We start from the raw sequence: 14400 nt of genomic DNA on the forward strand, positions 1-14400 counted from the left end.
TCTAACAGAAAAATAAAAGACTAGGAATTTGAAAATTCAGAAAAATGTCAATAAATGTGTTTTTTTATGCCGGAAAAATATGTAAAATATTCACGGACTCACATAAATTGGCTAGAGAAGATAAGAAAATGGGCCCTAAAGCCTAATAGTGTTCTTCTCATACAACGACACACGCATATGGTACATATAATTCCACTATTGTGTTTGGGTTGGCGTTACGATTCATGTTTAATGAATTAGACAATAACTGTATGCAAAAACATTTACTATAAAGTGAAATTGAAAGTTGGAAACGAATATGCATTCGGGTGGGAATAAAACAAAGTAAAAATATCTCAAGTAAAACTGTAAAAGTAAAAATTTGTCAAGAGGGTAAAAATAGAAAGCTGTTTTTTTTTATCCAGAGGTTTGAAAACTTTTGTTGCAACGTTCATATTGTGTGACGTGGCGAAATTGAATCAAAGAGGCTTCCCTCTTTCTCTCTATGTAAACGAATCCAAAGCCTGCTTCTTCTTCATTACACAATCCTTCAGATCCGGTCCGTTACCTCCCCCACCCACCCGATTAGGGTTTTCAAATCTCCCCCATTTCTCTCTACCCGATCCAATTCCTACACTAGATGATGAAGAGGGGCAACCGCCGCTCCAAGCAGACCGCCGACGCGTCCCCCGCCGCCGCCGCCGACGCCGGTTACCAGAAGCGATTTCGCGAGCTCGAAATCGAGAATCAAGCCTTTCAGGTCAGTAAATTGATCTTATCTTTTTCGATTTTTGTTTCAATTTGGAGAATCTGATAGGTTTGTGAAAAAATTGGGGCAAAATTGATGAACTGGAAGAATTGATTTCGTACTGGATGAACTTGATCTGATAGGGTTTGACCGTTTGAGTTCGATTTGTGTTTAGAGTGTGAGAAATTGTGGTAGAAGAGTTAGATACAGAACTTTGTTGTTTCGATTTTGGTTAATTGTGAAAGTTTCTTAATTTCTGTGGTGGAAATTCGCAGAAGGAGGTTGAGGAGCTGAGATGCAAGCTTGCGAATGCTTCATTCACTAGTGGTGTTGACAACAGTGCTCAGGAACTCAGAGAAAATTACCTTCAGAAGTTGACTTTCCTCGAAGATCAGGTAGAGTTTCGTGTTAGATGTTGTGAGGATTGGTTTGATGATAGTACTGAATTCTGTGTCTGATAATAAATTTGTGATTTGTGAAGGTTGCGGTGTTAACGAGGAAGCTTGATGCGCAATCTCAACTTTCTGTCCAGAGGAGAAGAGGCGACGAGTCAGCAAAGCCGTTCCAGTTTGAAATGCAGAGATTGAAGGCTCAAAAGGTACCACTTATCTAGTTAATGGTGCTTGCTACTATAACGTAGTAACATACAGTTAGGTTCTGTACTTTTGTGGTAACAGTTTTTGTGTTTTACGTTTAGGTACAAATGCAATGTAAGATGAAACTAGAATCTGTGCAGTTCAGATTGCATAAAGTTTTGATGGACAAGGAAGTTCTTCAGGTATATGCGTGCTGGTTTACAGTTGCCTTTTACATACTCTATGGATGCACGACAATAATTTATTTTTGCCTTTTTTCATGCACTCAATACATTCTAGTCTAGTGAGGCATATCACTGGAGGGGGCCATTGGCTTGAACATGTATTTTTGGATTTGGAGGAGATGTAACAGATATCTGTTGCCCTATTGCACAATTGATCTAGGCATTTTAAGTAACTTTGCAAATACTGGGAGTTTATGAAGTTCAAATGCTGCATACATATCAAGCGGAGATACACAGCTGACTTCTGTGGCCTAGCTATCTTAGCTGTTTATTTGATATGAAATTTAATATGAAAAGCCTTGGCCAGTTTCTGCTGAATATGTTATGATGCCTAAGTATGAATTGTTTTTCATTATTCTTTTTTTCTGGATATTTTTATGCTCCAACAGCTCAAGAAAGAGAGTAGGAGGAATAAACATGAAATACTTAAGCTATTGGCCTCCAATCAAATACTGAAGACTGTGAGTATAAGTTTCTTCAAGATTGAGATGCTTAATATAATGTTACTGGATGAAATATTTTGTACCTGAGATTCACCTACAGCATAAGTCTGACATCTGGGCCTTCTGCATCAGGTTTTGCATCGAAAGACTGAAGAGGCGTCTGTGGCTACTAAACAGCTGAGACGGCTCTTAGAATCTCGCAAGGCTTTGTTGCTAAAAAGAGGTCAGCATCTACTTGTTGAGGTGGCGTTGGCCTCCTGCTGCTGGCTTACATTTCTCTATTGCTTACATAATACTGATAATACTTGACTCTATACCCTCATTTCTTGATTAACTTATGTAGGTGGCAAAAAGGGGAATAATGCAGCAACTGAGGTACTTCATAACTGTAGTGTGGTTTATATGTTTGTTGCATACACTTTTTGATAGTGTAAATGCGTATCAGTAAATTGATTCACTAAAATATTAGTTTTACTTATTTCATGTCTTTTTTATCTTTTTGTTACTTGCACTATATCTGTTTCTACTGGAATTAAAATCAACTTATCTATTTGTCATTGGAGTTTGATCTTAGACAAAAACCGTACTGTTCTGGGCCAGACACATGAATTGAAATATACTTTCAGGGTACTTGAAATTAATGATAATTTAAATAAGTGGCAAGAGCAATTTTGAAGTTCTATAGTAAAACAGAGGGAGTTATAGAATTATATTATTCCATTGATTATAACTGTAGTATGGTTTATATGTTTGTTGCATACACTTTTTGATAGTGTAAATGCGTATCAGTAAATTGATTCACTAAAATATTAGTTTTACTTATATTATATCTTTTTATCTTTTGGTTACTTGCACTTTATCTGTTTCTACTGGAATTAAAATCAACTTATCTATTTGTCATTGGAGTTTGATCTTAGACAAAAACCGTACTGTTCTGGGCCAGACACATGAATTGAAATATACTTTCAGGGTACTTGAAATTAATGATAATTTAAATAAGTGGGGCATAAATGCCGATTTGCACCCTAAATTTGACTGAAATTGTCAATTTGCACCCCGAACTTGCATTTGAGTCAATTTACCTCCTAAACTTGGTAAAAATTACCGATTTACACCCAAACTTGTATTTGAGTCAATTTACTTCCTAAACTTGATAAAAATTGCCGATTTGCACCTCATCCGTTAAATTTAACTGTTTCTATCTAATTTTGCGTCACATGTCATGCACATGAGGGATAATGTTGTCATTTTCTATTTATATTTTTCTTAAAAAAAATAAAAATATTCTTTAAAATGAAGAGTATTTTGTTAATCAAATTATTTATTTATATCTTTTTTTCTACCTACTTAACCTTACTTTGAATTATATATTCAATATACCCACCCATTCAAATATAATGTGTTGTGTATAAATATATTTTTATATGTACACATTGTTGGAGGATGAACAAAACGAGAATAATAACGACGTAAAAGAACAGAACGTAACCGTTTATTGATTGATAATGATGTCAATATATATGCATTACATAACCACAATCCCGTAGGATTCGGAGTCCTAATCTATTACAGAGATGTGAATCTATCTCTAACAAGAAACCTAATAAGGCTAAGACACACAATGGTAGAATAGTAATTCTCTCGGAACACACATTTATTTTTAATTTTCAATGTATTTATTTATTTATATTTTTTCTAATATCTTTTAACATACCCTATCACATAAAATAATAAATATATAAATCAATAACATGTTTCGAAAAAACAAACATTGTAGCAAGTGTTCCTCTTAAGTAATTTTATTAATTTATTTCATTATTCAATATGAATAAATATATAATGACAATACTACCCCTTAAATGCATGATATGTGACTTAAAATTGGATTGAAAACATTAAATTTAACGGATAGGGTTCAAATTGGCAATTTTTACCAAGTTTATGAGGTAAATTGACTCAAATGCAAGTTCGGGGTGTAAATTGACAATTTCAGCCAAATTTGGAGTGGAAATCGGCATTTATGCCAAATAAGTGGCAAGAGCAATTTTGAAGTTCTATAGTAAAACAGAGGGAGTTATAGAATTATATTATTCCATTGATTAGTTTTAAATAAATTGTTCTAAAAACCACTTTAAACAGCTGGTGCAGGAAATCGACCATGAGGCCGAAGTTACAGAGCAGTTGAATGAACTATGTGGTGTATATGAACGTCAAATAGAAGAGTGAGTTCCATGGCTGTTTTCTCTCATATTTCTCCAAATTTATCTTGTTATAGTTTCCTCATCTCTTTAGCTATGCAATTCTCTTGAGGGGTTTAGTACTTCAGTTCCTGGCTTGATTCAGTATGCTTTTGGCAAAATTGGGTTTGCAAATATGCAGTTCTTCTTTGATTTCTCTTCGTTTTTGTTGGTTTTGATTTTCCAGGTTTTAGTTTGTTTTAAGAAGAGTTTAATTTTAATAATGCCATGTAATTCCACATCACTTTGTGTTGTGTTGACATCATTCCAATTGTAAATCTGAACCGTTGAGCACTTCAATATCTAATGGTTCAGGATGTGTGTCAAAATTTGTGTAAAATATGGTGTCCCTTGAACTGGACCCTATATATATAACATTAGGCATTGGTTTCGGAAAAGAATAGGTTTGAGAGGCGTCTATTCATTCGTATTCTAAAATTGACTGGGTGAAAGAATTAGGTTTTGCTAAGATTCATGTGTTGTTCAAATGGTCTTTTTATAGATATGATGTCTGTTGTTTTTCTTTGCTACTGTTTAAACTTTTGTCATCTGAAAACCTTGAAGTCTTCTATTGGTAAGTGATGCTTTGTTGCGATCTGTTCTTAAGTTTTAGAGTTCACTTGAATGGTTTTGTTTAAACTTTTGTCATCTAAAAACCTTGAAGTCTTCTATTGTTAAGTGATGCTTTGTTGCGATCTGTTCTTAAGTTTTAGAGTTCACTTGAATGTTTCTGCAGTTCTGCGGAACAATTCTTGCCGATTGAAAAAGTGCACATTTCATTTGGGAATGTCTAAAATGACTGAGATGATAATCTAAGTGACACTCCATTGGATGAAAATAACTCTAGGTTGCTACATTGCAGAGATACTGGGGTTCTTGGGGTTTTTGCTCTATAGTTTTCTGCATGTTCAAAATGTGTTCCGAAATATGAGATGCTTGTATATTGTTGTTAAATCCTTTAAGTGCTCAAAAGACCTGAAAGTGCCAATAAATTTTTATCCAGGAATGTAGTAGGAGTTATATGGTTGTGACATGTTCTGATGTCTTAGAGTTCATCTTGATTCTGAAAAGTAAAATAAAGGTTTATTCAGGAATGTAGTAGGAGTCATATAATTGGTGACTTGTTCTGAAGTCTGTTCATTTTTTGATGGTTCTGCTTAAGATTTCATGCTAATCAGAAACATCTCTTATTTTGGTATGTCTAGGATGGCTGAGGAGGCTGCAAAGCTTCAAGAGGAAGTAGAGGCACTGCAACAAGAAAAGTCAAGGTGAGAAGCTATTCTGTGAACTTTGTTTATGTAATGTTTGTTGAAACTTTTTCTTAATGCTAGTGTGCGACCATTCTATACATACAGATTCTGATTTGTGTTATCGTCCCTTTTTCTGTCTTGTAAGGTGTTCATGCCAGGAGAAAGAGGTTGACAGCTTCCAGAAGGACCTAGATATAACAGACCTGAATGCTCAAATAGTCAACCTCAGTAGTATGGTTGAACAATTGAGGTTGCACAAAGCTGAGCTTGGTTATGGGAAGTCTCAGGTTAGTGGAGTTGGATTTGGGCCAGCTTAAATATTTTAAACTTTAACTCACCTTGCATTGGAATCTGAATCTTGTAGTGGCGTGAGGAATGAATTAGTTATATTTGTGGAGCACTATATGATTTGCTTTATGAATTATTCTAAGCCTCTAAGTTATATTGTCTGCTAATCAGGACGTTAGGAGTCAGCATACTGCATCTGTTGTGAGTAGTAGTTACAAGTCTGCGGAGGACATAAGTCCGTCTGCATCAGAAAATTCCTCAGTTGAAACATCTAAAGCTGCATCTCCAGTTTGCTGCTCATGCAGTAAGTATTCTTTGTGCAAGACGTCGAAATGCAAATGTCGATCCACGGGTGGGAGCTGTGGTGCCTCATGTGGCTGTGCAGCATCTAAATGCAGCAATAGGAATACAGTCCCAAACAAGCCCAGTGACTCGCCACTTTCAGAGATTGCTAATGGCGTTAAGAACAGTTCGAATTCCAGTGAAACAGTGAAGAGTTGCACAGAGACTTCTGAAGGTGCAATGCTACTTCAGAGTGCACTAGTTCAGACGCTTGCTGAACCAAAAGAGAACTTTGGAGCAATTAAGAAACCCTTGACTGAAATCGGGAACATATTGGTATGCTTCAATGCTTTTCATAACCTTTTCGAACTCCAATCTATATTCTTTTGCAAACATAAAATTTTGTGGTATCTGGAAAATTAACATAATTTTCTCTATTGAGTACTCTGCTTCCTTCTCTCTAATGGTGTTTTTTACCAATTATTATATGACCGGGATCTCTCTCGGATCCTATTTGACAAACTTTCAGAATTTTTGCTTCAAGGTACCTCTGACCCCTAATGGCTACTTTATGCTTGCTGGGGTTCATTATCCTCTTTTTTTTTCCTTGCTCTAACTGAAAGCTCTATATCCTACAGGTGAGTAAAAAGGCGGAAAAACCGGGTCCAAGAAGAAAGGGAAGAAAGCCAGCGATTCAGCTTGTTACTGTAGACCCAAATTCCCCACTGCCAGTAAATATGGAAGGCCTAAAGAACGCAGAAGGAAATGACGAATAACAGAAGGCTGGTCCTGTTTGATTATATGTCCCTTTTGGCTAGTGAGTTGATTGAGAAAGTTTTCACACAACAGCAGCGGCTATTCCACATTCCTATGATCGTGAAGGCAAACAAACAAAGCAAGAAACTAACATTCTGATTTTACAAAATTCAGTGTAAACATGAATGCAACTTACAAAAAAAAAAATGGTTGTCTCCTTGGTGTATTTTTATACCAATATATCATATATCCATGTATCATCATGTTCTTTTTTCTTTCTTTATCGCGAAGTTTTTAACGCACCTCATGCTCAATCCCACCATACTTTGGCGGTGAGTTTGCTAGATCAATATCAGTGTTCTAAATATCGGGATATATCGGTGATATTTAGAAACCGATAGGATAAATGCAATATCGCCTTAATATATCGGTCAACTCAAAATATCAGGTCAACATGTGATATATCGGGTCAAACTGAGTTTGACCCGATATTTCGGTGGACTTTTTTTTTCGTTTGACTTTTTTTTCGGTGATTTTTATTAAGGAGACGACGTCATTTTGAGGAATTTCAACGCAAATAGGCAAAAAGTGATTTATGAAGATGATTTTATCTCAGAATATGAGGATGAAGATAATGGAGAAGATGAGTTTGACTTTGATTCTAATGATGAGAGAGTTTATAATACATGAATGCATAATCAATATCTCAATCTATCTTTTGTGCACTTATTTTTGTTCAATTAGTACTTAGTAGTTAATATTATTTGGTATATTTTGAAATATATGTTTATAAATATATTAAATTTAAATTAAAAATTAACAAAAACGATAAATCCGATATAATCCGATATATCTCGATATATCTCCGTTATATCTTTATTTTACAAAACCGATACGATGCCGATAACCGCTATTTAGATCATTGATCAATATAAGTCATCACGTTTTACGTTTGTCTTATCTTCTCAATGCTTACTGGCTTACTGCCTTTGAGGTTAATAAGAAAAACTCAAGCCTAGTAAAATTTGGAAATGGTGCATACCTTCCTACATTTGATGTGCTTTTCTGCAAGCTTGCTACATTTGATGTGCTTTTCTGATATGCAAGCTTGATCAGATTAGTCTGATGCCTGCTTTGTTCTTCCCTGTTATCGCTTGCGTTTTTTTTTTCTCCGGGTTGGTGAGGTGATAGTAAACTGCTGTGTTCCAATTGCTAATTATACTTCCACCAAAATATAGACAAAAAACTCTTATTGGGGGTCAGTTAATTATGGTTACAATGTTGGGGAGTTTCTCTAGCTAGGCAAGAGACAAGCAGGATGGCGCCAGGATATACGCACAACGAACTAATAAATTGTATGAAAGGCCAAATGTCTGTGTTACAAGTACAACAATAGTGAATCAAGATTGCAGTTTCTATGAATCTACGAACTAAAACAAAAGACATTACATTCTTAAAAAAAAAAAGGTACTAGAATAAAATAAGAAGAAACATACTAAAATAAGATCAAGCAGCTTTTGATCTGGATTCTGGAGCAGTTGAAAGGCTTTGACATGCTAACTGGGATAGTAATAAGACTTGGTGAAACCAAAAGGGACTCTGGTCTGACTCCAATCCAACGAAGCGACAAACAACACATCTTGAAACTCCGGCCACCATGATATATATATTGCATACATGATTCGTCAAACCTCACTTTCTTACAGCTCTGATTAGCCATACATCTTCTTAAACCAGGCAGTCTGACATCCAATAAACCCGAGGTGAAGTAAGCAGTTCAATTCTATCCAGCAAGTATGCCCAAATGCAACACCCAAAATTGTTAATGTTTCCTATCAATATTCAATATGAACATGAACATGTGGTGCTTATCCTAAAGTGAAGGAGGTCCAGTATATGACTCAACTTCGTCCTATTGCTCTTTGTAATGTGGTGTATAAGATTGCCTCAAAAGTCTTGGCAAACCGGCTTAAGGTATTTCTCTGTGATATTGTTTCTCCATAACAGTGTTTTTGTGCATGACAGGTTAATTGCAGATAACACCCTTGTGGCTTTTGAGCTGGCACATTACATGAATATTTTACGCAGAGGTCAGGAAGGTTTTATGGCTCTCAAGCTGGATATTAGTAAGGCATATGACAGGTTGGAATGGGGATTCTTGTAGAAGATTATGTTGAAACTTGGTTTTGATCCTGTCTGGGTTGATTTGATTATGCACTACCTTTCATCAGTGAAGTATTAATTTCTAATTAATGGTAAACCGTGTGGGCTCAGTACTCCGCAACGTGGTTTACGCTAAAGGGATCCTATTTCTCTTCATCTGTTCTTATTATGTGCTGAGGGTTTGTCAGCATTGATTACTGAGACTGCACGTATGGGTGATTGGCGAGGTCTCCGTATCTGTGATGGAGCTCCTTCTGTAAGTCACTTGCTTTTTGTACATGATAGTATGTTGTATGCCCATGCTTCTATTACTGATTGTTTGTTGGTTAAAAACAATGCAATTATATGAAGATGCCTCTGTTCAACAAATTAATCTTTAGAAAAGTAGTACGTTTGCTTATAAACATGACAAGTACCTTGGCATTCCTACTCTTGCAGGGAGGTCCATAAATGATACGTTTGCTTATATCAAAGACAAACTTGCTAAGAAGCTTACGGGGTGGAGAACCAATTTGATGAGTGCAACTGACAAGGAGGTTCTGATTAAAGTTGTGGCTTAGGCTATGCCTTTGTATACTATGAATAATTATCTTTTGCCTCAGCATCTAGTTCAGGAGCTTCATCAACTTTGTGCTAAGTTTTGGTGGGGTGGAACCGATGAACAGAAAGGTATGCATTGGAGAGCTTGGAACTCTTTGTGTAAACTGAAATCTGAAGGAGGTATGGAGTTCAGGCATTTATTTGCTTTTAATTTGGCTATGTTGGGTAAACAGGGTTGGAGGATTCTAAAAAAAACAGAGGCTTTACCGAGTCGACTTCTCAAAACTATCTATTTTCCTGAGGATAGTTTTTGGGATGCCGAGCTAGGTAGGGCACCTTCTTATGCTTGGCGCAGTATATGGCAAGTAGAGATGTTCTGAAAAAAGGTATTCGAAGACAGATTGGTAATGGATCTAGTACTCACATTTGGGAGGACCCTTGGTTACCAGGTGTTCATTTAACCCCGTTTAGAGTGCCATATATTCAGAAGGTATCGGAATTATTATCACAACCAGGTGTGTGGAATTCTGTTTGGCTATATGAATTGTTTCTAGTTCCTATTGTACAACAGATTATGGCTCTTTCTCTTACCTTTAGACAACATTCAGACCGTTGGATTTGGGGAAAGGATAGGAAGGGCAAGTTTATTGTAAAGTCAACTTATCATGTTGCAAGAAACGTGTTCGTAGTGTTTGGGATTCTCCTAATCTGAGTTCTTTACTTTGGAATAAGATCTGGAAAGCTCCTGTTCCATAAAATGTGAAGATAAGCCCATTCTGTGAGGAAGAAATGGAATCTCCACTCCATGCTATCCGTGACTGTGATCATGTTGTAGCTTGTCTATAGGAATCCCAATTCCAGGTTTCATATCAGGAGAATCATGTTTATGATTGATTAGTAGCTGTACAGGACTCAGACCCTCAGTCTTTCCCTAGGCTTCTTATGAGTGTGTGGGCTATATGGACTAATTGTAACTCTAAAGTTTGGGAGGATGATGCCAAGGCCGCTTCTGTTTTGATTCCCATGGTTTTGGGTTGGTGGAATGAGTTTTAGTAGGCTCGTGCCTCTCCTCATGATGCTCGGCCTTCTATTAGGAGTGTATGGCAGAAACCGGCAATAGGTACAGTCAAGTTGAATGTGGATGCAGTGTATCATCTGACTAAGGTTACTACGGGATTAGGCGGTGTGTTCCATGATCATACAGGCCATAGCTTGGGGACTTTCTCCCTTTACAAAGAGATTGCGGCTTCTCCTCTCCATGCAGAGCTGTTGGCTTTATTGGAAGGTTTAAGGTTTGCTAGGATCCATGCTTTGACTCCTCTTCATATTGAATCTGATTGGCAGGTATTGGTGGATGCAGTACATAATGGATCGCTTGATCATTCTGAATTGGGTTTTATTATTGATGATTTGCGTTGGAATATGCACTTGGCCTCTAGGGTTAGGTAGTTTTTTGTTCGCCGTTCTGCGAATAGTGTAGCTCATTCTTTAGCTAAGCTAGCTTTGCAAATTAAATCGAGTTTAGATTTCTCTACTGTAAACCCTCCATCTGTGGAGGTGATGGCAACCTCTGAGTGTAATGATCCTTGATCAATGAAGTTATTCGTTCCCCTAAAAAAACATGAAGAGATAGAAGATCATCCAAATGTAGGCAAGTACCTTTCCTTCCATCGACCATAGACAAAAGTATCCAATCCAAACCCTGATAATTAGAAACTACACCTGTAATACGGTGACAAAAGGAGCCACGTGAGAATCACCAAGTATCCAAATATGTTCAGAGAATCCCAAATGCATCAAGAATTCTATTGCCACCAATTCTCTGCTCCCTTAAATAGAACTTTTGAAATCACTAATAATACTGAATCGAGGAAATTTAAGCACAAGCATTCCACCATTTAAACTCAGAAGATCCCAGAGAAGACATAATTTCCACTCATGCAAGAAAACCATTCAATATCATCATTAGCATAAGAACATATATACATCCTCATTATTACCATCAGTACCTTGGAGTGGATATTGGGAGGGTAGTGGGGGAGGGTAGTGGGCGCTAGTAAATGAATTAGTCAAAGATAAAAGGAGAAATGATAATCAAGTTAAAAGGTATTCAATCAAGTATTGCTCAAAGCAATACAATTGGCGAATAGCCTATTCTATGACAGAGAAGGTATTCAATCAAGTTAAATGATCGACAACAACATGTATATATCAAACAACTGTTTAGTTTTTGGAACAAAAGTAATCTAAGGTTTTCCTAATGCATCTGTTTTGTTTTTCTTTTGAGGTTTTTCACAAGTTAGCATGATTAGCTGAAATTTTGCAAACATGATCTATACATTAAGACCTAAGATATGAACGGTTAAAATGCAAAAATATGATGACAAAGTTGACCAAAATAAGAAATCCGCACCATTTGAATAAATAAGTACCTTCTTAGCCAAGAAAATCTGATATCATCATATAGGACTTTACTAATTCTAAACCTATATGTTTAGATTTTCCTAAACAATAAACAGAACATATGTTAATTAACATATCTATTATCTGATGAGTGACTTATTGTCACAAGAATGTAAACTACAACCTGCCATAATTCCAAGTATGGAATCTTCCAATGATGACAAGCTCCACCACCTACACCACCACAAAGTACCAAAATTCGAAACCCTCAATTCCCAAAAATTGCATCTTGTAATACTCGAGAATTCTTCTCGATTACTGACACATTAAAATTAGTTAATCGACATTTTCTTTAAATTTCGAGTAATTAGTTTAATACATCGATATTAAACTACACATCGCCACGAGCTCGGAAATGTCTTCAGAATATTTTTCCGACTTTCGGTTTTGTTTTGACAAATTTTTTAAGTTTTTGTTTAAAATGTATTTCTGAAAATTAGAACATTCAGTTTTGGATTTTGGTTTTGGGCTAGGGAGAAGCACTTTTCCAAAGCCTTTTCTCTCTTTTGACCCGAGCCCAATGGCCCATTTTCCTTTCTTTTTAATCAACCACCTTAATTTCTCCTCATTTATGCGACAACACAGGGAGAACAACTCTCTCTTCCCACTGCACCGAGCCACCATCTTCTCGGCCACGCACCGTCGTCGTCCGGTGAAGTTTCCGACATGCAATCTCACCATTGAACTCGCCTCTCTTCTCTCTTCAAAATCATGTTCATGGATGACTCCTCCTCTTTGTTTCTTCCCCAAAATGAAATTGAAGCAGTGAGATGAAATAGAGGAATCTGACGGCTCCGACGAGCTTCCTTGGCCACGATTTTGGTCAGCTTAGTTCCTTTCTTCAATTCAAACTTGTTTTCCCTTTCAATTTCTTCAATTAAGGTCTGATCCAAGCCTTGTTTCTCTGTTCACCATCATCGAGCTTTGGAATTCCGGCAAGACCTTTGAGTTCTAGTGATTCCAGTCTCTGATTTTGGGTAAGCCCCCACCTTTGTTTCCATTTCATGTTCAATTTCTTTTTCGATTAGCTTTGGGAAGAGTCTGAATCCCATTCCTTTCTTTGTTATGTATTTGCCGAGGTCATGCTTCAATCAAACTTCTATGACGTCTTTCTCTTATTTTCTAGGTCATTTTGTCGATGTGGGAGGATCCCTGGAACTGTAGCTGCAAGGATTGGGGTTCGAAAGGGAGCAGCAGCCTCGGCTCTGCATTTTCAGTTCGTTGAGGTAGCAAGTCAATCCCTTTTTGACTACTGTGGTGTTAGTTATTTGTTGATTGAAGTTGAATTGATCGGATATGGTTTTGGAGGCCGGATTGTAATCGGAGAGATAAGGGTGAAAAATGGGTTTTTACCATTTTATAATTTACCTTTTTACAATATTACTGTGATTTGAAGTTACTATTCTGCCCCTGGCAGAAAGTAACTATTTACTATTTTATGGTTTTATCCTAAGTTACTTATTTATCATTTATTAAATGATTTTGACGGTTTTATTTTTACCTAAGGTAATTTAATAAAAACCTAACTTATTTAAAATGAAGAGGATTAACGTAACGTTTAGTTACGACTAATGTTAGTTTTGATTCTCGTCCGGCTCGAGAATTGAGAACTCATGTAACTTGGGTAAAACAATAATGTTGTCAGTATGATTTGGGGCATGTTTAGATGTAGAGCATGCTCAATATCGTTCGATAATTAAAGTTTGACTATTTTCAAGTCATTTGAGAAATAGTCAGGTATTGGTCAAACTTGGTCAATTTATTTAACTCTTGGTCAACAAAAAGTCAATCTTTCACTTTCCTGGTCAAACTAGGAAAAATGATTGAGTCAATTTATTTATAACTCTCGGATTGAGATTGACTCTTTCATACTGTATGGACTCAGAGAAGATGTTTCGAGCAAGCATGACTATTTGAAACTTGGAGTAGCAGCAGCAGCAGCTATATTGGGATTTGGACATCGGCTGAGATTTTACATGTCATTCCAAGTAGGGGAGTTAACCTTCCTATGTTGATTTTGGGCCAATTATTTATGCATAGTCTAGTTCTTGGTTGAATATTTATAATGCATTAAATGTTGCAAAAACCCAGTACTAGGCACATTTTGAGATATGATCAGTTATAGAGAGGTCGAGAGTGTGCATTGTTAATAGATTACCTATAATGCCAAGACCTGAGAGTGTTTGAGGCTCGGCAATGCGACAACCTCTCGGTGTCAAAAACCGTAAACGTTTGGAGGGGCTAAGCCTTGTTTATTTACCTCTTCCTCCCGCTTACGACACTTTGATGTCACGAGCAAGTTTGAGAGTTTATCTTATCATGCACAGTTTGTTATGGCATTAGCTAGGGAAATGGACACTTTCGCTGTCCAACCCGGATATGAGCTGATTGGAAGTCAGTGGTGCCAAGAGCACGGTATGAGTGACATCTC

General features: G+C 36.7%; 1 protein-coding gene across 1 annotated transcript; it reads left to right on the forward strand.

Moving 5' to 3' along the window:
- Positions 1 to 556: 556 nt before the first annotated feature.
- LOC126796400 (kinesin-like protein KIN-4C) lies at positions 557 to 7026 on the forward strand. Its single transcript, XM_050523227.1, has 12 exons — positions 557 to 739; positions 1003 to 1122; positions 1209 to 1325; positions 1425 to 1505; positions 1937 to 2008; positions 2123 to 2213; positions 2334 to 2365; positions 4130 to 4212; positions 5433 to 5495; positions 5623 to 5764; positions 5937 to 6383; positions 6686 to 7026. The coding sequence occupies exons 1-12, from the start codon at positions 620 to 622 to the stop codon at positions 6821 to 6823; spliced, it is 1506 nt and encodes a 501-aa protein (XP_050379184.1). The 5' UTR covers positions 557 to 619; the 3' UTR covers positions 6824 to 7026.
- Positions 7027 to 14400: the final 7374 nt, after the last annotated feature.

This window comes from Argentina anserina, chromosome 5 (genome assembly GCF_933775445.1).
Source record: "Argentina anserina chromosome 5, drPotAnse1.1, whole genome shotgun sequence".
Classification (NCBI taxonomy): domain Eukaryota; kingdom Viridiplantae; phylum Streptophyta; class Magnoliopsida; order Rosales; family Rosaceae; genus Argentina; species Argentina anserina.